At 56.7% G+C, this 23,557-nt stretch overlaps 1 protein-coding gene across 5 annotated transcripts in view; it reads right to left on the reverse strand.

Moving 5' to 3' along the window:
• IQSEC1 (IQ motif and Sec7 domain ArfGEF 1) overlaps positions 1-23,557 on the reverse strand; it is a 383,194-nt gene that overhangs the window by 112,726 nt on the left and 246,911 nt on the right. Inside the window, exon 1 of one of the 5 annotated variants that reach the window (XM_064591477.1) lies at positions 9,467-9,945. The exons of 2 other annotated variants lie outside the window; for them this stretch is intronic. In XM_064591477.1, the coding sequence (XP_064447547.1) occupies positions 9,467-9,534 (68 nt within the window). In that variant the 5' untranslated portion in view covers positions 9,535-9,945. Of the gene's footprint in view, positions 1-3,192; positions 3,323-3,601; positions 3,718-9,466; positions 9,946-23,557 lie in introns of those variants that run through there. 2 more of the 5 variants (XM_064591475.1, XM_045904252.3) reach the window with 2 other exon arrangements.

Consider the following 23,557-nt stretch of genomic DNA (forward strand, 5'->3'; position numbering starts at 1 on the left):
GAGAGTTGAGAAGTCCAAATCCGTTACATAAATTGAACCCCTGATCCAGCCGTTCCTGAAGCTAGTTTACCCCCCGCCCCAGACTTTTCGGTTCCATGAACTAATGAAGCCGTCCTTCTGCTTAAGCCTGTTTGATTTGGATTTCCTCTCATCAGCAACCAGAAGGGTCCTCACTGACAGACTGAGGCTAACCTGAGGCTAATCCAAGGTCAAATGGCTAAGAAAGTAGCAGAGTTGAGACTCACACCAAAGTCTAGGCTCTCGACCTACTTCAGCAGCCTGACTTTTCCCAGAAGCCTGCCTCATGGCCCTAGAGCCCAAGCCCCAGCTGACAGCTACCTTGATACCCCCCCTCAGGCCGGCTACAGCCTGGACACCCCACCCAGCCTGACCAGACTCCTTTTATCTCTTTCCCAGAAGCAGCTGAAATCACACTGATATGGATTTCTGGGCATTGGTTGGCTCATCCCAGCCGACCCAGGCAGAAGGCCCAAGAGCGCCTCACACTGGCTTGGCCCATAAAGGACTCTGAGGGGAGGATGCAGTGTGGACCCTCTTACTTGCCCTCACCTGTCTGACGCCTGCAGATGCTATGCTCGGCAGACTCCTTCCCCAGCTCGGGGGCCGCGGGCATGCCTGGCCAGGCCAGGCCTCCCATATTGGCAGTAACCCCACATCTGTGCTGGGTTTCTGGAGGCCACGCTGCTCTGGCTCTCTAATGATGGGGGTAGGAGGCCTGCACTGCCTCTGCCCGCTCCGAGCCCAGGGGTAGGGGCTCCCGAAAGGATGAGACTGGCAGGCCCCCGGGAGGTGGGAGGGCCCGAGTTGGCTTCCTGGACCCTGTGTCCCATCCAAGCCCAATCCCCAGAGAGAAGGCCTGAGGAAAACCCCCGTGCCTCAAAGGATGCAGGCTCTTCAAGGTGTGGCAGAGGAAGGGACAGGAGGAGAGGGCCGTCAACCTGAGCTTATTTGGTGCCATGAAACAGTCGTTCATGTTCAAGCAGCTGGTGGCTCGGGGAAGGCCTGTGGCTTGACTAGACTCGGGCGGGCGGGCGGACAGGCAGGCGGGCGTGTGGAGCTAGGACCCAAACCAGCGCTTGTCGGACGCCGACATCTCTGCAGCGGGAGCCCACTTGGAGGGTCAGCAGAAGCCCAATGTGACTGTCGGGTGTGAGAGACCTATTTGAGCAGAGCCAAGCTGAAACAGTCACGTTATTAAGTGGGACTTGGTCTGGCCACTTCCAGAAGGTTCAGGGGAAGGAGCGTCTGTGGAAGTCCCACGTCTCTCCTCAAAGCCCAGACTCCCCCTAGGCAGACAGCAAAGCTCAGTTCCCTGCTCGCCCGGCCTCTGCTGAGAGCCCCAGGCACCCACAGCCACGTGCACGACTCTAGCCCTCTCTGTCCACCGCCTGCTCTCTAGATCAACTTCAAATCCACTCGCTTTTTCATCTGGTAAGTTTGCTTCATCCTAAGCATTGGTAGCTCTGAAATCATGAATCCGGTATGCTGGCTGGTTTTGTTTCCTAACAGGTGATATGCATCTATGAAAACAAAACACACCCAACCAGGTACGCCTCCCCCGCCATGTACACCCTGCTGCGGCCTCCTCTGCTTTATCACTTTTGTAGTCCCAGAGATAAGACGGTGCTTGGCCCGCAGCAGGTGCTCTGTAAGTCTGTCGAATGATTGAATTCATGAATGAATGACAAGCCCGAAACCCTGCAAGGAGTCACGGAATGCTTCACGGCTCCTGACTATACCTGGCTGCTCACAGGTGAGCACATGAGGACTCAGGAAAGAAAGGAGCCTGTCTGGATCCCCCAGGTGAGCCCAGCTGTCCTGGCTCCTGGTCCCGCTCTTTCTGCCCTACCCTCAGGACTGAAATGGGCCTTCCTCCAGGACAGGTGCCGGCACCCACCTGGGCAGGCTCCCCAGCTTGCACCCTGGAGCCCAAAAAAGACAGGTAGCTGCTGGAGACCACTGACCTGGAGGCCAGAGCCCTGGGCTCTGAGCTGCCTGACCACCCCAGGGTCCTCCCACGGCCCCCCTGGCTCACTGGGGTCATCAGGGGGTTCTACTGATGTGGCAGAGGAAGCCTATGTTGACCTGAGAACACAGAACCACCCTGGGGGCTCTCACTTCTGCGGACAAGCCTACCATGATGCCAGCCCCAGCTCCCAGAGGCCAGGGGGGCAGACAGCAGCCCCCTCCTCAGCACTGGAGTCCAACCCACTACAATTGGAAAAACTGAGACCTAGTGATGGGTTAGTCATGGGGTCATTCACCCCAGACAGAGACTGCATGATACACTGAGGGGCTCGGAGTCACTCTGGGTTCAAGCCCCAGCTGCCCAGCTTACACCCGCTGTGGGACATTGCACAGCTCTCCCAACATCTCTGTGCCTGAGTCCCCACATAACCAAGGGTGCTAGCCATTGTCCTCTCCAGGGCTGTAGTGAGGTTAGATGGGGAAGCAGAGCTCGACGGGGAATCTCCCTGAGGGGTAGGTGGCCCCAGGCTCCCCAGGTTGCTCAAGGGGATTTCCCAAGGACCAGCACCAAAGAGGCTCACTGAATCTCTCTCGTTCTGTGCGTCCAGAGCTGCCCATCCACCCAGGGGCTGTCTCGAAGTCCCGCCCGGCCCTGGGGAATCTGCAGATCCTCAAGATTCTACTCTGGATCATTTTGGAAAGCAGCTTCTGCTCCCTCTGCCCTGGGCCTGCTCGTGCTCAAAGTTCATGCTCTGTGGGGTGAGGGGGTAGCAGCAGGGAAAGAAACGGCACCAACTACACTGCAGGGGCCCTTGGCAAGTGTGCAACCTCTGTGGGCCTCAGTTTACTCAGCTGGAAAATGGGTGTGGTTCCTTCTCGGGGTGGTTATGAGGGGCCCTCGACCTTCCATCCCCACCAGGGCCTGGGGCTGGGCTAATGCCCAGGGGAGTGAAAGAACTCCCCTCCCATGGCTGAAGCTGCCCTTGTAGGCAGCTGCGGGGAAACCCCTGAGGTTCTCTGGGCCCTGGCCATCCAAGCAGTGAGGAGAGGTCACAGAAAACAGTTGCGAGAAACATCGAACACACCGATGAGAGCCCCAGAGACCCTGCCCCAGCAGGCTGCCCTGACCATCAACGGCCTCTCACAGGTTTCTCAGGCGGCTGCGACCCTCTCCCTCCCCCAGGCTATCTGGTTGGTACTCACAGTGTCACAGGGGAGAGGGCGGAGGTCCTCCTGGAGCCCCAGCACCCTGCCTGCCTCCACGGCCCCTGGGGACGAGCTCTGGGCCCTCCCCACTGCAGGGCCTGACGTCTGACTTCCTCCCTGCTCAGCCAGCATCAAGGAAACCACGCCCTGGGGAGAGGGTGCCACACACCCTGGGGCCCCCGCCCACCTCTGACTGGGCCCCAGACACTCACTGCCCAGTGGGCTCCTTCAAGGTCCGGCCAGTCCGAGAGGCCTCAGCAGGCAGGTCAATAAATAATACAGCTCCCTCCCTGGCCAGTCTCGTGTGGCCGATCACGTTTCAGGCCACTCGAGTTTCAGGTGAGGCTGCTTTGTTCGGAGTGCCTGCCCAGCCTGGGGCTCTGGCCACAGGGGCGCTGACACTCACCGAGGGCCAGCCCGAGCAGGCAGGACTAGGCGCATGTCGGTGGCCCCGGCCCAACCAGGACTGGGGTGGCAGGGGCCGGACATTCCACTTCACCTCCCTACGGCCTCGTGCTCTCAGCTCCCCACCCCCACACTGGTGGTGTCCCCTGGAAAGCCCTCTGCCTGGCCCACCCCCATTCCCGGAGGCCCCGCCCTGGCCCCGCCTCCAGGAAGCCTCCTCACCCCCAGCTGGGAGTGATCTGTTCCCATCTGAATTCCCCCTGCCCTCAATGGCCAGTCTGTCGCCTCTGGGTATCAATCATCGTCTCTCCTCTAGACAGTGGCCACTACCTCCTGATTGGTGTCACGTCCCCCAGCCCACACCCCTCCCTCTCCACAGTCTCATTTCCTTCAGCAGCTCCAGTGATTGTTTTAAAACAGAAAGCACATCGTGTCATTATCCTGCTTTAAACCTGGCCCTGTCTCTCCCCCACCCCAGTAAACTCTCAAGTCCTCACAAGGATCTGGCCTGCCAGACTTTGGGGACTGCACATTCCTTCCCTCCTGGACCCCGGCTGGGTCTCCTCCATGTTTTTCAAACACACCAGGGCCTTTGCACCTGCTGTTCCCTCCGCCTGGAATGCTCTCCCCCAGGTCTTCATAAGCTCCCTCCTCCCTGCCACTCTCAACTCAATGCCACTCCCTCAGACAGACCTTTCTTTCTTCTTTCTTCTTCTTAAGACCGTTTTATTTATTTTTTTTAAAGATTTTATTTATTTATTTGACAGCGGGTTAGCAAGAGCAGGAACACAAGCAGAGGGAGTGGGAGAGGGAGAAGCAGGCTTCCCGCCAAGCAGGGAGCCCGATGCGGGGCTCGATCCCAGGACCCTGGGATCATGACCCGAGCCGAAGGCAGATGCTTAATGGCTGAGCCACCCACGCGCCCCTTAAGACCGTTTTATTGAGATATAATCCACTTTCTATAAAATCCACCTATTCAAAGTGTACAACAATTTCAGTATATTCACAGAGTTATGCACACATCACCCCGATCTAAGATCAGAACACTGTCATCATCCCCCAAAAGAAACCCTGCTTGCATTAAGCAGCCCTTCTAGTGCCCCCCGTAGCCCCCAGCCCCTGGCAATCGCTACTCTACTTCCTGTCTATGTGGGCTCGTCCACTGTCAGTGGTGTTTTGTGACCGGCTTCTCTCACTCAGCATACTATTTCCAAGGTGGCTCCGTGTCGTGACACATCGCAGCCCCTCATTCCTTTTCGTGGCTGCGTAGAGTTCCATCGTGTGGACAGATTTAGTTTGTGTGCTCTGCAGCCAGTGGGCAGCTGGGAGAGGTCTTCCCTGACCATCCAGGTGTCCTCTCGGCCCCAGGCACTCAATCCACCCTCCCAGTTTGATCTTGCCTGTAATCCCTGTCTGAAGACACCTCCCTCCGTCTATTTGCTTGGTTTACTGCTTCTCTCCCCCCAGCCGTCGGCTCCGTGCGGCCTGGGCCATTGCCTTACTCCTTGCCACATCCCCAGGGTCGGGCACAGGCCTGATGCAGAGCAGGGGCCCAGCAAATATTTATTGGCTGACTGAACGAAGCCTTTTCCAGTGAGATTCCCGTGCAATCTCCCTGCCTGGCTCGGAGGACACCTGCTGCCCTCACCAGGAAAGGCCTTGCCAGTGGCCCAGCTTGGCAACTAGTAACTTGAGGCCCTTGAGCCCCAGGTTCCTCCTCTGTCCAGTGGGATGGCTGCCCTCACCCGGTGGACATGAGCTGCCTGATGTGAGGCTGGACACTGAGCACCTGGCACAGTGCCAGGGCCAGAGGAGGGCTTCACCCCCACACAAAGACTGGATGGGGAGTGATGGGCAATAGAGCAGCATGGGGAGGGGCAGGGGGAAAAGGGGGGAGGGGGAGGGGAAGGCAGGCCTGCAGGGCTGAGGTGGTAAGTCCCTCGTATGAAAGGGTAAAGCAGCCACCAGAAGAATCCATGTGTGCTTTGGGCAGTGCCCATGCAAGGGGTGGAGGCAGCTGGGTGAGCCCTGCCTAGGAGCTCCCGTCCCACCCCATGCCCAGCTCCAGACCCTGCCCAGAGAGAGACAGGGATAGCCTGTCCAGAAGGGGAAGGATGTGGGGAGGGGACTAAAGACCCTGTCCTCAGCCTCAGGGAATCCTGGCCACTTACAGGCTCTCCCAGGACAGGGAAGCAGATGCTCTGGGGGCCTGGAGAGCAGGGCCAGGCCCCCCAGTGTGTGTCGGGGGGGCACATCCCAGGAAGAGGGGTAGAGGGGTGTTCACTCCAAGTGGGAAAGAATTTCCTTGCATTGGAGCTCCCCAGGCCTGGCCCAGGCTGGGGGGCGGAGAGCTCCCTGTCCCAGGAGGTATATGCACACGGCGTCCCGCAGAGGGCATCAGATGGCTAATTGTCCGGGAAGCTCCCTGGAAGCTCCCAGAGCCTGGCTGTCAGCTGCTCCCCAGCCCTCCTCCCCAGATGCACCTCAGCAGGGGAGGGGTGGGGGGGCCTGCTCAGCAGAACACCCGCCCCACACCCACCAGCCCCCCAAGTGGGCTGCCTCTGCCCACCAGGCGGCTCAAATGCCCCGTTGGCCCTCAAGGCACAAAATGATCTGTCGTTCCCAAAATAACACCAGATGCAAAAGTGATTTTCCAGCCTGGCCCCAGAGGCTGAGGATTACCGATGCCACAGACTAAGGCCTGTGACAGATGGGAGCTTGGAGGTGTTTGCTCAGAGACAGAGCCACGGTGCGGCACCTAGCCTGCCCGGGCAGGCCCACGGCCTCGACTCAGTTAATCTCACAACAGCCCTGGAAGTCGCTTACACAGTACAAAGGGGCTGGACCGGGGTTCGAACTCAGGCAGGCCTGACTGCCGAGCTGTCCTTCTCCCTGCTCCAGCACTCCAACACTGAGACTCAGGGGGACGAAGGGGACAGGCGTCACAGGGAGGCGCTCCACTGGGTACCGGCCAACGGAACCCATTCGTGATCTTCCCCAGAACCACCTCGCTGGCATGTTACCCAAGGAAACAGGCCCAGAGGGGTTTAGCAACTCACCCCAAAACGCACATCATATAACCTACCGTCTCTGGCTGTGGGCCCCGGTGTGCACAGCTCCCAGGTGTCGTGTTCCCTCTCGGAGATCTGGGGCCAAAGGCCCAGAGACCCTGCCCCTGGCTTCTGGGCTGCAGTCACTGAACCCCTGGGCAAAGGGCCAGGGCTGGCCGGCCGGCAGCCTGCTCCCCACACACACCTCTTGCTTTTCCAGATGTAAGCGGGTCTGGGCCAGGGGCGACAGACTCGGGTGGAGGGGAATCTGAAGACGCAAGTGGAAAACTATGTGCTGTCCGATTGCAACCCTCCAATTTGTCACTGTGGCTGCCGCCAGCCCCGCCTCAGGCCGCAGACCTGCTGACTCAGGTCTTCCCTGATGCTGAGGGGGGCTGGGATCCCACCGAGGGCCTGCTCTGTCCTTCTCTCTGTCTGTCCGACTCGGGAGCTCACCTCAGTCCTCTTGGTGGCCTCCCAACAAAATGGGGTGGGGGTCCAGAGAGCAGAGCAAGTCTCCTGGAGCCCCCTAAGGGCCATCTTCCCCAGCTAAGCATGGAGGTGCCCTGTACTTACAGGTGCTAAGTGGGGGTTTGGGGCCAACCCAGTGCCAATTATGGTGTCCACACCCACCTGGTGCTGTGTTTGAGGGTAAGGCGGCCACCCCACCAGTGTTCATATCAGCCCTGCGATGCAGGCCTGCCCATCGCCACTGTTGGGCTATCAGGCCAAAAAACACTCTTGGAGCACTTAACCATGAGCTGTGCAAGTCTCTGCCCCACAGCCCTGACTGGTAATTGTCCCTTGTGCCGTTAGCCCCGCGCTGTAGATGAGGGAATTCAGGCATGGAGCGGCTGATCTACCAGGCCCTGCGAGGCTGGGCTACTCCTCCTTGGACTGGGTGAGCCTCTGGCAGAGCATGGCAGGGCCTCCCAGTGCTGGGCCCCCTGCATCCTGTAAACAACCCTTGAGGTTTCCATAGTGCCAATCCCCAGAAACCGCAGGAGAGAAGGAGACACAGGGAAATCCAGCTGAGGTTGGAGGGAAAGGCACACAGCACACTCACCATAGCCGGGGGACTCACCCCCTGCTGTGGCCTGCCTGGCCGAGGTGCCAACCGGAGGAGGTCTATCCCAGGGTCTAAGGAGGGACAGGTGGCCACTGACTCACTCCTGGGGTGAGCTTTCCTCTCTCTGTTCCCACAGCCAGCCACATCCGCATCCAAGAGAATGCCTCCACCCTCACTGTCTGCCCTGTTTTCCTAAAGCTGGACCCAAGGCCTATCCCTGCCATGCCTCCCACCTTCACCCACCCATCTATCCAGGCCCAGAGGCCCAGACCCTCTCATCCAGCAGCAAAGACAACTGTGGCCACTGTAATGATCGTTCCCTATCACAGTGAGTGTGGGCTGAGGGGCTAGGTTTCCCCTTTCTCTTTGGCTGCCAGGAAGCTCAGCAATTTTCACCTCTACAGAAGGACCTCAGGATCCTGCTTATCTCTCTGTCCCATTCTATTTTTTTTCTTCTAGGTCATTACATTCTGTCCTATATTGTACTTATCCTGGTCCTGATGTTTTACTTGATTTATTGTAGGTATTTCCTATAAGCAGTCACAAATATTTTGGAAAGAAGGAAGAAAGGAAGGGAGAGTTTATATAGTTTATAAACTAGGTGATGAAGGTGGGAAGAAAGAGGGAGACTCTTCCAATCCCTTAGCCTTTGTAAAACCTCCCCTTGGTAACAAATATGCCCTTAGGTGGTATCTAAATAGATGTCTTCCAAGCCCTTCCAAGCAGCTGCCTCTAAGCCCCTCCCATATAAACTCTGGCCCCACCTAATCCCCCTTTACAGACAAGACCCAGCCTTGCCCGAGATCACACAGGATCCAGCTCCCTGCTCCCTGGTCTGAATCCCTTCAGCAGGTGCGGGGGCTGGCGCCAACCCGGGGACAGGCCCCCTCCCCAGGGCACAAAGAGCCCTGCTCTGCCTCCATGTGCGCTGGCGTGCACAGCGCCCCCGGTCCAGGCACCCCTCCCCATCCGTCCACCTGGCGAGGGGGAAGGACGAGAACAAGAGCAGCGGTAATCACACCTGAGGCTTACCCAGCGCTGGCCGGGCGCCAGGCCCTGTTCTTTGTACACCACCTCATTTAAGCCTCACACGAATCCTGTAAGGATCTGCAGGTGGGAAGCTTTGGCCGCAGAGATGAAGCCACTTCACGCCGCTGATGACGCCAAAGCCAGTTTTAAACTTGGGCGGCCTGGTGCCTGCGTCCGGGCTGAGTTCTCAGTCGCTCGGCAACTGCCCCGGACAGGCACAGGAAATTACCCCACGCCGCGCTCTGAAGGAACGAGTGTGGGCCCCATTTCACTGACGGTAACAGGCTCAGAGAGGCTAGGGGACAGGGCCAAGGTCACTCGGCTGTGCCCAGTGCCCGTGTGTTATGCAACAAACGCCCGTTCCCGTGCACCCTGGGGAGTCTGCCAGCCATACCGTGCCTGCCGCTGGCATCCTCCTGTGGGCACGCCGGGGCCCAGCCAAATGCCCGCACACTCCCCACTACTGTTCCACGCTCCTGCCTCCCTCCCTCCCCACTAGAGACTCTGAGTTTCTCCGGAGGGCACCAGGCATGACCTTTCCTGCCCTCCATCCCTGCTCCCCCCAGGCTGGAGCTGTCCTGGGGCTCACAGAGTCCGTGCAAATCGGCCAGCCCGGTGCCCAGCGTCCCTGCCACCAGGCGATGGCCGGGCAGAGCCGCGTAGACACACACACACACACACACACACACACACACACACGTGCGCGCGTCCCGAGTACCTGAGGGTCCTCACGGAGATGCAGTACTTCCACATAAGGCTCCACACGGCGCTACCGCCACCCTTCATGCCTGGCTAGTTGGGAGAGCCAGCGGCTGAGGGACCCAGGGCCACAGCCCTCCAACCCTGGTCTCCTCCCCTCCAGGGGCTGGCTGTCTTTGCTGGCTCTCAGGTCACTTCCTTCTTCATGGTGGGAAGAAGAAAGACAAGACCTACAAGCCAGGGGAGAGGGGGAGGCGCCGGGCTGCTGGTGTCCCAGCCACCGGCCTTGCTGTCCCCAGGCCAGCCTCCGTGTGCTGGCCCGTCGGGCTGCTCAGCCCCTCCTGGCTGAGTGGCCCTCTCGCACCAGACCCCGTGGCTTCGGCACAACCTTGCGCCTGCCAGGAGACAGCAGTGGCTGTGGGCTGTGGGCCAGGGGAGCAGTGAGTCACTCGGGGCGGGACGGGTGAGGGGTGTCTGCCCGGTGAGGGAAAGTGCCGGTCCTGTGTCCAGAGGCTGGCCTGGGACGGGAGAGGCCGAGCCCGAGAGGGAGGGAGGTGGGCGGGGAGGCGAGGGCGGGCCCACATCCTCCCCCATCTCCCCAGAGGCCTAAACCCAACACCCCGCCCCGCAGCCCGGCCCACCCCAAGCAGCAGGCCAGGAGCTGGCCAGGACAGGGAAAGGGGCCGCTCTGCCTGCTTGGCTCCTGGGGGAAGCCTGGGGTGTACGGGACACAAAAGAAAGACAGATTCAGGGCTGCAGCCTGGGAGGGCGGCTGGCCCAAGAGGGTCTCCATCTGCTGGGAGAGACAAAGTTCCCAGGCCTGGCCAGGCCACTTCCTTGCTGTGTGACAGATGATGCTGTGTGTGGCCGGCCCCTTTGACCTTAATTTTCCCTGACCACTTCGGGCTCATGGAGTCCTGGGCACGGGTCTAAGCTCTCCACGGGGCCAGAACCGGCACATCCAGTTCTCCCAATGGCCTTATGAAGTGGATTTGATCATCGGCTCCGTTTGATATTTGAGGCAACTGAGGCACAGATGGGGAAAGTCACTCACCCCAGGTCACAGCCCTAGGAAGTGGGGGAGGTGGGCTTTTTGCTGTGGCTCCGGGGGCGCAGCATTTCTGGGTAGAGGTGGGAAGTGGAGGGGGGCGGGGGGCTTTGGCCCCTCTGAGCGGCCATGGGGGCTGGGCCCGAGCTGGGTCTGGGGCATTTCCAGACCAGGGTCCCAGCTGCAGCCCCCACCCTTGTTCCCCATCCCCCTCCCCCCAGCTGCTCCAGGGCCCAGCCCAGGGCAGGCAGCTGGGGCTTCCCAGGCAGAGCCCCTAGGGACAATGACTCACAGCTCAAGGTCAGGGTTCACAGAATCTACTTCTACCCACCCACAGCCCCCAGGAAGTTCCCCAGGGTCAGGTGGGTCCAGATCCCCGCACCCTGCCAGGCCCTGGGCGTAGAGCTATAGAGCTATGGACGGCTGCCAGTGTCATCCTGTCCAGGGCCCACTAGGGCCCCCATTTCACCTATAAGAGAACTGAGGCTCACAGGGGGCATCACCTGCCCACAGACAGTCAGCGAGGGTGGCGCTGGGCCCTGAGCCTGGGTCTATGGGTCAAAGCCTTGCTCTGTCCCCAGGCCCCTGGCCCTGGCCTGGGCAGGACGTCCAGGATTCCAGCCTGATTCCCACAGTGAGGATCAGCAGCTGCATGTTTGTCTGTCCCCCAAGCCAGGAAAGAACTTTTTATCTGAAAGCAACATTGCTTTCTACAAAGGCTGTGGCTCCTTTGGGGGGCTCAGGAACCCCAGTTCTCTCTCCTCATCATCAGAAGCCACCACAGCGGCCCACTACCTGTCATAGGAGCTCCTCCACAGCACCCTGGGGAGGTGGCTGCCCAGCCTCAGCTTGAGACCCCTGAGCGATGGGAAGCTCATTATCCTTCAAGGCTGCTATTCCAGCCTGAGCCTCCACTGACCTAAGGAAACTCTCCCCAGGGCAGCACCTCACTTCCTTGTGCCACACAGAGTAGGACCTCCATTCAAGAGTTTATCTGGTCTGTCCTACTGGTGGAAGTTTTCTCAACATCTTCTGTGGGCGGAGGCAGCGTCTGCGCTCTTGTCTCCAACACCACCACTCTGTTCACACCATCCACGGACTCACTCATCCGTTCACACATCCATACCCAGCTCCCGCCTCCCTTCCCTCTCCCCTCCCAGCCATCCACCCACCTCTCCTCTCCTCTTCCTTCCATCCATCCCCTCACTCACTCCCCTCTGGCCTGGGCTGATCCCTGGTCCCCACAGGGTAAAAAGCTAGAATAGGTGATTGCAGAGGCCTCTTTCTCTTCCTGAAGCATCTTCCAGAACCCTCGTCCCATCCTCCCTATCAGCCTGTTGCCTCTCACCTGGTCCCCCAGGATTCCATCCATGGCCTGTCCCATCCCAGGCACATCCGAGCCTTCTGTCTTTCTGCCCCGTGCTCTCCTGTTGCCCGCTAGGCTCTGGTTTCTCATGGCTCCTGGGCGCTCTGACCCCAGGCTCTGGGGCAGACCCGCTGGGCCAGGGCTTAGCACCGGGGTCCCTCACCACTCAGCTGGGAAGAGTATCTGTCACATGCACCTCCCATGCCTGTTGTGTGCAAGACACCAGTCGTGGAGGGTACCTGGTAGAGAGGGGAAGGTGGCAGCTTTGGCCCTGGAGGTGATCTCAGAGAGAGGTGTCATTTTCAGGACAGGGGGCCAAGACCCTGTCCTGGAAGACACCCCTGCCACCCAAACCTCTGGAGGGGCCAGGCGCCGCTCTGTTCTTCCCCTTGGCTGCACCCACCTGTGTGCCCCTCCTTTCCAACAGCATCACACTACGGCTTCCCTCCCCCACTTCACAGATGGGGAAACTAAGGCACGGGGAAGGGATGCGTGCAGCTGTCCCCAGCTGCCGGGGCATCGCCTGCTTCTCAGAAGACTGCTTCCTTGGCTTGATGAGCGACGGGGTGGGGGGCACCCACGAAGGATTAGCAAAGCCTCAGGGAAGAGCTTGAGGGCTCGAGGTGTAGTGTGGCCACCCGGCAGGGGCCACGCCCTGGGCCATCTCCCGCACTCCCTCCCCGGTGGCCCTTGAAGATCTGCTTTTTCAAGGCGCTGGCAGCCCCCACGCCATTGCTGTCAGCTTGGGCCAGCCTCACACCCGAGCCGTTACGTGCCGCCTGCGCTGCTCCCCAACTTCGCAGGGTGCCGATGGCGCAGAGACTGTCACACGGCCGGGTGCAGGTGGTGGTGGCCTGGGGGTGTGCTGCCCTCCTTCACGACTGCTCTCATCATGTCCTCCCAATGGCCTGAGGGGTGGCTGTCATCATGCCCATTTTATGGGTGAGAAAACTGAGGCTCCCGGTGCTCTGAGGTTTCCTGAATGCTGACTCAGCACACCGTCGTCCTCATCACCGATGGTGGCTTGTCCCTGAGAATGGGGGCGGACTCCTTCTTCACCTCTGACTCCCTGTCCCTAACACTAGTCATCCCATCTCCCTGAGCCTCCATTTGTTCCTCTGCAAAATGGGAATAAGCATCCTTGCTACGGTGGGGAAGAAGTGATAGCAGGCTCACAGAACCGTGTGGCCCTGGGTGCAGGCCTCAGCCTCTGAGGGCCACCTTCTGCAGGACAGCAGAGCTCACGGCAGCTGTCATGGCAAAAGCCCCTGGCACGGCTGGGCACCCGTTAGGTGTCCAGTGATGTCGTCCCTCCAACTTCCCCTGTAGGACACAGGGGGCCACAGCAGGAAGAGAAAGTGAGGGAGGTCTGAGTGGAAGCTCGCCCCTCTCCCCAGCCACGCAGCCACGGCCGGGCTCAGCGGAGAGCTGGCCGGCCCTCCACCCTCCGTGCGGTGACTCACACGGCCCACTGAGGATGAAGTCACTGACGCCCAGGCAAAGAAAAGGATACATTTGTTCCCTGGGAGATGCCGATGCCATGGTGAACTTGGCCTGTGAGGGCAGGACACAGCCTGTGCTCGGTGGAGGGATGCAACGGCTCCAGCAGGGAGGGCAGTGGGTGGAGCCCCTGCTCGTGGGGAGGGGGACTGAGCTGTGGGAGGCGCCCCTCCTCCGCAGGCCAAGGGAGGGCCTGTGAGCCTTGGCCTAGCCTCCAGGCCTAGCTGGATTTGTCAATTCTACTTGCTCGGTGAGGAATATCTGTGGTCTCAGGGATCTGAATGCCCTCCAACCTCTGCCTCTGACTTCCACCCGTCTTGCCCACAAAATGGTCACTCTCCAGTCTCTTCCCTGGCAGTGGGCTGGCGGTGACAGTGGGTTTATGAGGCCAGACAGCGCCCCCCTCCTTGCTCTCTGGATCTCTGTGTGGCCTCCCCAGTGCTGTCCCTGCCTTTGGCCTGTCTCCCACTATCTGTCATAAGCTTCGTTTTAAACCCAATATCCTCCCTGAGGCCGGCCATTGCCTACTCCTGGCCAAACCACAGTGAGGCAGGCAAGACCCTGTGCCGTCTGCCACCCACATCGAGCCTCCTGATGCCCACAAGCGGTCCCTGCCCCAGGCCTCCTGGCTCTGAGCCTACCCACTCTGGACAGGAGTTCTGCATCCCTGGCCTGTTACTCTCCAAACGCCCAGCAGATGGATTGTCTCCTCTGCTCTGGGCCCATGGACTGAACCACCAGGCTCCCATGCCCCCATTCCCGGTCGTCTGTGGCCAGTGGGAGACCCTGGCAGGAGAGCGGGAGGCGGTCAGGGTGTTCACTGCCCCTTGGCAGCCGCAGTGCCTGGCAGGTGGCCCTCTGTACACGGCTCTGTCTCTCTCCTGCTCCACATAACTGCGCCCTCTCCCTACGCTCAGGCCCTGGGTTGTAAGGCCTCCCAACTGCTGGCAGCCCCGGTGCCACACCGTCCCCTGGGTCCTCTCTTAACCCTACCGCCATGTCTGTGCACGGCTCCACTGTGGCCAGCTTTGCGTACAGACGCTTCCAGTGAACCCTCGATACCCCGCCCCACCACCAAGGCCACCGCCTCTAGGAAGCCAATTACTCCTATGTTTGTTCCTTCATCCGTTCCATGTGGGGACTGCCTTGCTAGTGCCAGACTCCACTCGTGGACCTGGGGAAGAGGAGGGGGAGCCAAACAGGGCTGATGTTCTCCTGGGAGGAGTAACCGGCCCCAAACAAAGAAACCTGATAAGCTTTCCTGGGTTCCTTCCTCTTCTGCCCCACATCCTCTCTGGTCCCTGAGCCTCACATTGCATGGACATGGCCTGTGTCCACGTCCCTCTCCCTCCCAGCCTTGAGAGCCCATGGAAAGCGGGCAAAATATCCACACAGTTTAGCTCTTTCCACACCTCACACACTCTGAGGAGTGGCGCTCACTACTACCCCCACCTTTTTTTTAACAAATTAACAAACTGAGGTTCAGATGCCTTGTCCAGAATGATCTCTAAACTCAGCTCTGTCTATCCAACTCCAAAGCCAGAGCTCTTTTTCCTGATTCAGGCTGAAAACAAAATGAATCACCCATCATTTATATGTACAGACTTCCAGTGGTGCCCAGAGCAGGGCCAGGCGTGAGGCAGACACCCAACACATGCCAAGTTGGCTGAATGTTAAAACCCTTAACCTTCCTGCGTCTTAAGCAGCATTTACCTTATGTGGAGGGGGTGCTGGGATGCCCCTATTTTTCAGATGGGAAAATGGATGCCCAGGGTTGTTAAGAGCATTGAGTCATGGGGGACCACTGGGTGGGTTCCCAAGCCCCCAGGGAATCTAGCCAACCGACTTCTGCCATCTTGTCTCAGGCCTAGGAGGCCAGTAAGGGCTAAGGGCACAGGCAGAGATGGTCACCGAATCAGGCCGGGTGTTGGAGAAGACTCGAGAGAAGACCTCTGCCATGCCCGTCTTGGGGAGCGTGAGGCACATTGTGTCCAAGCTCCCGACTGGGCGTGCAGGGCCTCGCTTTGCTTGCCGTGCAGACAGGAAACTGTAGGGGGCAAGGACAGAAGCAAGGACCAGGAAGCAGCTGATGCTTGGACCCAAGAGGTGGCCCAGATGGTGGGGACAAGTGACTGGAGTCTAGAAACATTCTCGAAGCAGAGCCAGTAGGGATTGCAGATGGCTATGATATGGGGTGAGAGAGAAAGAAGAACAGGAGATGATGCCTGGGTTTCTGGCCTGAACAACTGGGGGATTGGAGGGTCCATCAATGGTAACGGGGACATGAGGACGGCTGGTGGGGAGAGGTGTGGGGGATGGTCAGGTGGGACAGAGGGGTGGGGACCATGCAGTCTTAAGGGACAACCATTGCTGGGTAGGAATGAGGGCTCTGGTTTTTCAGAAGTCAGAAATCCACACTTTTGCCTAAAAGCTCTTGATTTTTGCATGTCTGCAATAAATTCAAACTTGAAATGCCATATTAGGGCTAATCCCATGCAAGTCAAATCAAGTCCATCTGTGGTGTCCGGCCCACAGGTCACCTCTCGTACTCTTTGTTCCTTTTCACCTGTCAAGGCTCACTGAGCTGCCATGTCCTACAGGAAGCTGCCCATGACTGGTCCAGCTCCAGAGATGCCCGTGGCTCCTCACAGCCCTTAGAGCAGGGAAAAATCCAGACCGGGAGTGACTTGAGGGTAGATATGGAGCTTGCTCATCAGTTTCTCTGGCCCTGGCAAACAATTTGGCCCAGAGGAGGAGTTAATGAATGAGTATCTGCTAAATGAAGGAACAATCCTTTCACTTGATCTGTTTGCCTTTTATTTTGTAAATGAGGAAGCTGAGGCCCAGAGGAGGGATGTGCGCTGCCTAGGGTGAGATCTGGGGCTTGGGCCTGCTCACTGTCCAGCCTGTTTGTCACCTGCCCCTGAGACTGGAGGTGGGTGGGGCAGGAAGTACAAAGACGATTGCACGATCTTATCAAGTTTGGCCACTGGAGGGAAAGCCAGGATCCTGGGAAGCTCCTAAGTATCCAGGGTGGGGATGGTGGGGGGGAAGACTATTCTGGAATGTCTCTTGAGGACCTGCTGTGGTGGCCTGGCTATGGGACAGATGGAGCCCCAAAGAGCAGGGTCTGACATCAGCAATCAATCAAACCGAAAGACAGCCCTCCTGGCTTCTCTCTTTTGGGACTTGTGACTCTGTTCCCTTTTGGGCCTGGGGAAGGCAGATGTACCGGGGACCTTCAGGGTTTGTGCCCCCATCTGCTATGTAGGGAGATCAGACAGTGGAAGCAATGGAGGCCCCGGTCCCATTCCCTAATGTTGGAGATGGAGAAATGGAGTCACACAGGGGTTAAGTGACTTACTTAAGGTCACACAGCAGGGAGCAGATCTGGGACTCTCAACACTGGTTCTGACTAAGACCTTTCCACACCCCTGAGCTGCACTGGCCAACGGGTTTTTATAAACCATTCCTGCCCTGCCCTGCCCCCCCCCCCCCTTCAGTGTCCTCATCTGCAAAACTGGGAGAGAACAAAACCTGCCTCAGGGGGCATTTGTGAAGATCAAACCCATAGGAGGAGCCAATGCTGTGTGAATGTACTTTGAGAAGCTCTATGAAGGATCATGAACATAAAGCAATGCCCTTCTGAGCTTCTAGTCTCTACAGTTGCTGGCTGTGGTGAAAACTAAAGCTTCCAGGGAGAGATGTTTCGCTCTCACTCAATAGTAATAATAATACCCGGTGCTTATTGAGTGCTTACTGTTGCCAGAGCCCTACATGTGATGAGCTCACCGAATCCTCAGGCCTATCCATGAGGTGGGTACCATTATTATCTCATCTGTAGAGTGGGGAAACTAAGGCACAGAGTGATGTGCAAACATCCCCAGAACTACACAAATAGGAAATGGCAGAGCTAGGATTTGAGCCCAAGCAATGCTCTCCAAAATGCACATTATAACCACTATGCAACATGACTTTCCTACTCTGGTGGGCAAGTCCCTCTCTATGCCTAACCTAAATCCCACTTGCTGCTGGCCTTACCCATTCCCTAGGTCCTTCTCAGGCAAAGGAGAAGAGCTGTTCTCTGGGATGCCCATCCTGTGCTGAAAGGTCTCAGTTCTTTGGCCCCTGGCTCCTCGCTTCCTGGGTCTTGGCATGCAGGACAGGAACCCTCCCCTTGACTGATCATGCCCACACACGAAACTCAGAGAACTGGTGAGGACTGCACCACCCTGGGCCTGGACCTCACCTCCTCCATGGCCTTCCTGACTCCTTTTTTTCTCATCCACTGCCCCAGCCCTGCCCTGTCCAGGTCAGCCCCCTGGCTGAGTCTCCTCCATTGCTTTCCTTTGTTCATAGATAGTTCCTAGCCCTAGCCTCATCCCACCATTTTGATGCAGACTCTCTGTGGACATGGTGGTATTTCATTTAATACTCTTTACTATTTTCCCTTAAAATCAACTGGCTTAAAATACCTAGTCTGGCTTAAAACAGCAAGTCTCATCAAGTGCCTCGATCTAACTCTTAGTTAACAGGAACTACGGGAGACAGAGGTAACAGGTGAAATGACACCAGTGGGGGAAGCGATCAGCCAGAAATGGAATGTGGGAGGTGCTGAAGCATATGGCCCGGTTTTTTCAACAAATGAATGGCAAAGCTGGAAAAGGAAGCAGGAGCTTCTAGATATAAGGAGACTCAACAGACACATGCAGCGTGCGGATTGCATTAGGATCCTGATTTGAACAAATCTACCGTAGAAAGACATTTATAAAGACCCCCTGGGAAAGCTGAACATGAAAATGGGTGTGGAACGTGTGGAGGAAAGATAAAACACGCCGGGCAAAGCCGTGACATCTGGCGCAGGTAGGTGATTCATGGCGGGACCCTGCTATGGGACCCTGAGCAGTCGCTCTCTGCTTCCAACCAGATTTCCAATTTACAACAATAGTAAGTTAAAAACAATGCACAAAATGCCCAATTAACTGGCTTTCACTCCTGAATACATTCATTTTAAAAGGAAACTTTATATCACTCCCCCAAATGGAAAACTAGTATCACTTGCTGTAAGTAGAAGGTTACCATGAAAACAAGACAATGTTATTCAATTTCAGGCAGATACTGTTTCCTGCCAAAGGCGCTGGGCTTAAAATCTGCCCTGTCTTTGTGAGGAAGAAGCCCTGGGAGAGAAGTGAACGCACTCTCATTGTGGGCCCCACTGTATGGGGACCCGTGCCTTACAGGTAAGATCCGTGAAACACATTTTCTTCTGCTTTTCCTCTGTCAGGGGATAGCGGTGAGGAGCCCGGGGAGGCAGGTCCCCAGGTAATCCCTGCAGCAGAGAGGGTCTCAGCTGGGGGACACTGAGATGGCGTAGCAGCTTGGGGCTTTCTGCATCACACAGTCCCAAAGCTTTAGAGCTGGGGTCAAGATGGGGTGGGACCTTCCCCCACAGACTTGCCAAGTCTGTGGGGGGAACCAGAAAGGATGAGACTCTGGGTTTTCCGACCTGCAGCCCTATGATCATCTAAACTTTTTCTTGTTCACAGATATTTATTGAGCACCTACTGTGTGTCAGGCACAGAGGATGAGGAGGGGGAAAGGGTGGGGATGAATGAGACAGAGTTCCACAGAGCTGACATTTGGAGGTGGGGGCAGAGGAGACAAACCCTAGGCAAATGATGAGATAATTTCTGATGTTGCGGAGGGTGATAAAGAAAACAAAAGTGGGGGACGTGGAAGATGACAAGTAGGACAGGCTGGTGCTGTGCCAGACAAGCTAATTGATCAGGAAGGGCCTCTCTGAGGGGGTGGCATTCCAGCTGGGGCCTGAGGGACTAGGAAGGAGGCAGAGGGGAAATCTGGGGTCAGGGGGCTCCGGAAGAAGCCAGAACATGAGTAAGGTGAACTAGCCTTCAGCAACTCCTGATGCTTTTTTAAACTTTGTATTTTGAGTTCATTTCAGACTCCAGCAAAGTTGCAGGAAGAATACAATGAAGCCTGTGTATCCTTCACCCAGATTCTCCACATGTTAACACTGTATCCCATTTTGCTTTATCATATTGTCTTTCTCTCCACACATACACAAGTACAAGCATACACACACACACACATACTTAGCCACACCACACACACTTTTTTTTTTCCAGAATTATTTGAGAGTAAGTTGCCCAGCTCAAGCCCCTGCTACTTCAGAGTGTCTGTCCTAAAACAAGGACATTCTCTGACATAACCACAGTACAGTGTTCAAAGTCAGGGCATTAACATTGATTGAATTCTACTATCTAATCCTCAGATCTTATTCAGAGTTGCCAAATGACCTAATGATGTCCTCTCTGGAGAAACAATCCTAATTCTTAAGCCTCCTTTACAGATACCCAGAGGGAAATGCATTCTCAGGATGGCCTTCCAAGGAGAACACCCGGCCTGACCTTTAAAGTGGACAGCACAGCAGGTGGGCGGCTGGCTCAGGGCCAGCTAGGGCCCAGTGCAAAAGGAAAAATGTGCATCTTGATACATACTTGCCAAAATAGCATTTTGAACCAAGTGAAAAAGTTAATAAGGCTTTAAAATTTAAGAAAAAAATGATTAGGGGCGCCTGGGTGGCTCAGTTGGTTGGGCGACTGCCTTCGGCTCAGGTCATGATCCTGGAGTCCCTGGATCGAGTCCCGCATCGGGCTCCCTGCTCGGCAGGGAGTCTGCTTTGCCCTCTGACCCTCCCCACTCTCATGTGCTCTCTCTCTCAAATAAATAAATAAAAAATCTTAAAAAAAAAAATGATTATATATACAGCTTCACGGTTCGCTCTCTCTCTGCACTTCATTATCGACCCTCATAAACCCACCCTGCAGGGCACACTGGGCGGAAGGGCCTAGAAACCAGAGCCCCTGTAGAAATGACTGCATGGCACGGTAGTGCGCATTGTAAAACAAACAACAACCTGTCTTTAGGTACAATCTTGACATTTTATTTACTTGATTACTGAGTGGGGTTTTTTGGCACCCACTTAAATTCTGGGCCCGCAGTGAATGTCTCCCTCACTTTACCCAGCTCCCAGCCCCGACCGCCACACACAGACATGTCGGCTCTGCCGAGTGGACAGAGGGTGCACACACCTTGCGCTTGGCAGTCTCACGATAAACCCAAGTGGCCCTTGGACCCACTTCACAGATGAAGAAAGAGAGGTCCTCTAGCACTTCGCTATATTGAAGTATCACACACTGGGGAGCTTAAACAACAGAAACTAATATATATATAATTTTTTTTTTTTTTTTTTTTTTTGCAATTCTGGAGCCTGGAAGTCTGGGATCAAGGTGTCTGCAGGGCTGGTGTCTTCCAAGGCCTCTCTCCTTGGCGTGTAAATGGGCTCTTCTCCCCAGGTCCTCATCTGGGTTATTAGTCAGGGTCCCCCAGAGGAGGAGAAGCAACAGGATGTGTGTGAACACACATACATACATAAGGTATTGGTGTATGTGATCAAGAAGGCCAACAAGTCCCAAGGTCTGCGGTTGGCAAGCTGGAGACCCAGAACGCTGATGGTGGGTTCCAGTCCAAATGCTGGGAGGCTCAAGGCCCAGGATATGCCAAAGTTTTAGTGTGAGTCCAGAGGCAGACCTCAAGGGCAGCTGGGCAGGTGGAGTTCCCTCTTATTCGGCCTTTCTGTTCTACTCAGGCCTTCTGATTGGATGAGGCCCACCCATGCTGGGGAAGGCAATCTGCTTTGTTCAGACTGCGGATTCGGATTCGGATGTTAATCTCATCCAGAAACACCCTCACAGCTACATTCAGAATGACAGTTAACCAAATATCTGGACCCCAGTGGCCCTGTCGAGGTGACACACAAATTTAATCATCAGACATGGTCTTCCCTCTGTGTGTGTCTGTGTCCTAATCTCTTCTTATAAGGACACCAATCATACTGGATTGGGGCCATCTTAGTGATTTCATTTTAACTTAATTCCCTTATAAAGACCCTATCTCCAGTACACTCCCATTCTGAGTTACTGGGGTTGGAACTTACACATATGAATTCGATGCGGTATGGCCGGGGGAGGGCAGGGGCACAGCTGGCCCCATAACAGGCCCTGACTGGGGAAGGGACCCAGATCGTAAGCTCTCGGGGCCAAGCACTTTCCTCCTCTGAGTTGCCTGGGCACCTGGGGCCCCTCAGGTTGGCATGCCCTTCCCCAGGCAGGCGGACCCATCCATCCGATGTCTGCCAAGACATGGCGGAGGTGCAGACTGTCACTCAGTATGGATCATCTCATATGCAAAATCCAGCAATTACTGAGACAAAAGTGCTTATCCTCAAGAGTCCGGTAATTTCTCCCCCACCCTCTGGGCTACCCGAGGGATCTTGCTAAGACACAAGGCTGCCAGGAGAGGTGATGCGTAAAAGACTGCTGCCCTGGAACCTACCCACGCCTGCAGGGCCTGCTCTTAAATGCCCTCTAAATGTGCCCGACGAGGACATGTGGATGGAGGCAGGCAGCCTCGTCCCACTCGAGGGGTTCAATTCCTCTCTTGGAACTTGAGCTGGGTTCAGCTCTGGCTCCCTGATTCTTCAACCTTCACTGACCACTCCACTGAAGACAAGCTTCTCCAGGCCCCTGACAATTTGGTCAAATGGAGCCTCCGGTGTATACCTCACCCAGGCCTCGCTCGGGTCCAGCAGAAGTGCCTGCAAGAGGAGGCCATGCTCACAGGGAACACGGGGCACTTTGCACCACCCAGCACACAACTCTTTCCTAACAGCCCTCCCATAGAGCCCAGGGACCAACCTCTCTCATACACAGTGCAATGCTGCTGGGGGTGGGGGGAGCACAAAGGCCTTGGTGGGGTGGAAGCCACAGGGTCCCTGGAGGCTCCTTCCTACCGCTCCTCCCTTGGCGTCCCAGCACGGCTGAGGGGCAGGAGATGGCCTGAGCTGCACCAGTCAGACTCTCGCCCCAGACTTTACATCCGGAGTGGAGGCCTGTGGCTGTGGGCTCTGTGGGGGAAGGTAGCCTTTGTCATAGTGGGGAGCCTGCACCGGGGGGCATGGGGCTCCTGTTCTGGGCCCAGCCCACTTCTCCAGCTTCCTCTGATCCTCTGAGCTCCCCAGAGAGGCACCCAAGTTCCCTTTGGCTTGAGCTGGCCATGGGCAATTGCTGTTGCTCGCCACCAAAGACTATCGGATCCAGTGCTCCTACGCCACCACTCTCATCCTTTTCGTGCCTTTTCTGCCCTGGGCACTGACCTCCCCGTGTCAGTGGGAAAGCCCTCCTCATCCCTCAAGACCCATCTCAGCTCCGCAAGAACCCTCCCGGCCTTCCTAGTTGAAATGATCATTCCCTCTCTTGAAGAATAATCACACTTTCTTCAAACTTCTCTCATTAATAAAAAGAAGACCTACAATTTATCAAGTACCAGCTGTGTCCCAGGTGGCTTCACGCCTGTCAGGCACTCTTCCTAAGCCCATTTCAGCTCAGGATGGGAGGGCGGGAATGGGGAGGTGTTCTGGATGGTCACCGTGGCAGATTTGACCTCCCAAGATGGCCCCGTAGGCTTGGGCAGATCTCGCGACTCCTGGTCAGGAGGTGGGGTGTGAGTTGCCTCCCCTTGGATGTGGGAAGGACCCCATGATGCCCCAGGGAGTGGACTGCCACAGAAGTGAGGCCTCATGACGTCAGAGGCCTGGTCATGAAAGGTGACACACTTCCTACGTGGCTCTCTAGGAATGCTGCTAACTTTTGGAACATAGCCACCATGTTGTGAGGAAGCCCAGGCCCCATGCGGAGGCCCCGTGTGGGTGTTCCGGCTGACAGCCAGCAGCAGCTGCAAAACAGGGGACTGGGTGAGTGGGTGGGTGGGGGAGGCCTCTGAGGAATGCAGCCTCTGTTCTTCCAGAAGCCCCATCTGATGGGAGTGGAACAGGCCCCGCCCAAGTTGCAGATCCATGGGAAGATCAGACACTGCCATTGTTTGAAGTCATTACATTCTGGGGTCATTTGTTAGCCAGCCTCAGCTAGTGGGGCACTTACATGGAGCCAGGAAGCTTCAAACAGCGCAGACAGGAAATGAAGCAAGGCGGCCCAGTGGGGTCCATCCCTTGGCTTGGACTGACCACATTCTCTTACCTCAGGGAGGTCACTTACCTTCTCCGGGGCTCTGTTCTGTTGTCAGAAATATGGGGAAAATAACAGTATCTCTTTCATAAG

The sequence above is a fragment of the Mirounga angustirostris genome, unplaced genomic scaffold (genome assembly GCF_029215605.1).
Source record: "Mirounga angustirostris isolate CCGP_5_RB_7025 unplaced genomic scaffold, mMirAng1.0.hap1 SCAF_1, whole genome shotgun sequence".
Lineage (NCBI taxonomy): Eukaryota > Metazoa > Chordata > Mammalia > Carnivora > Phocidae > Mirounga > Mirounga angustirostris.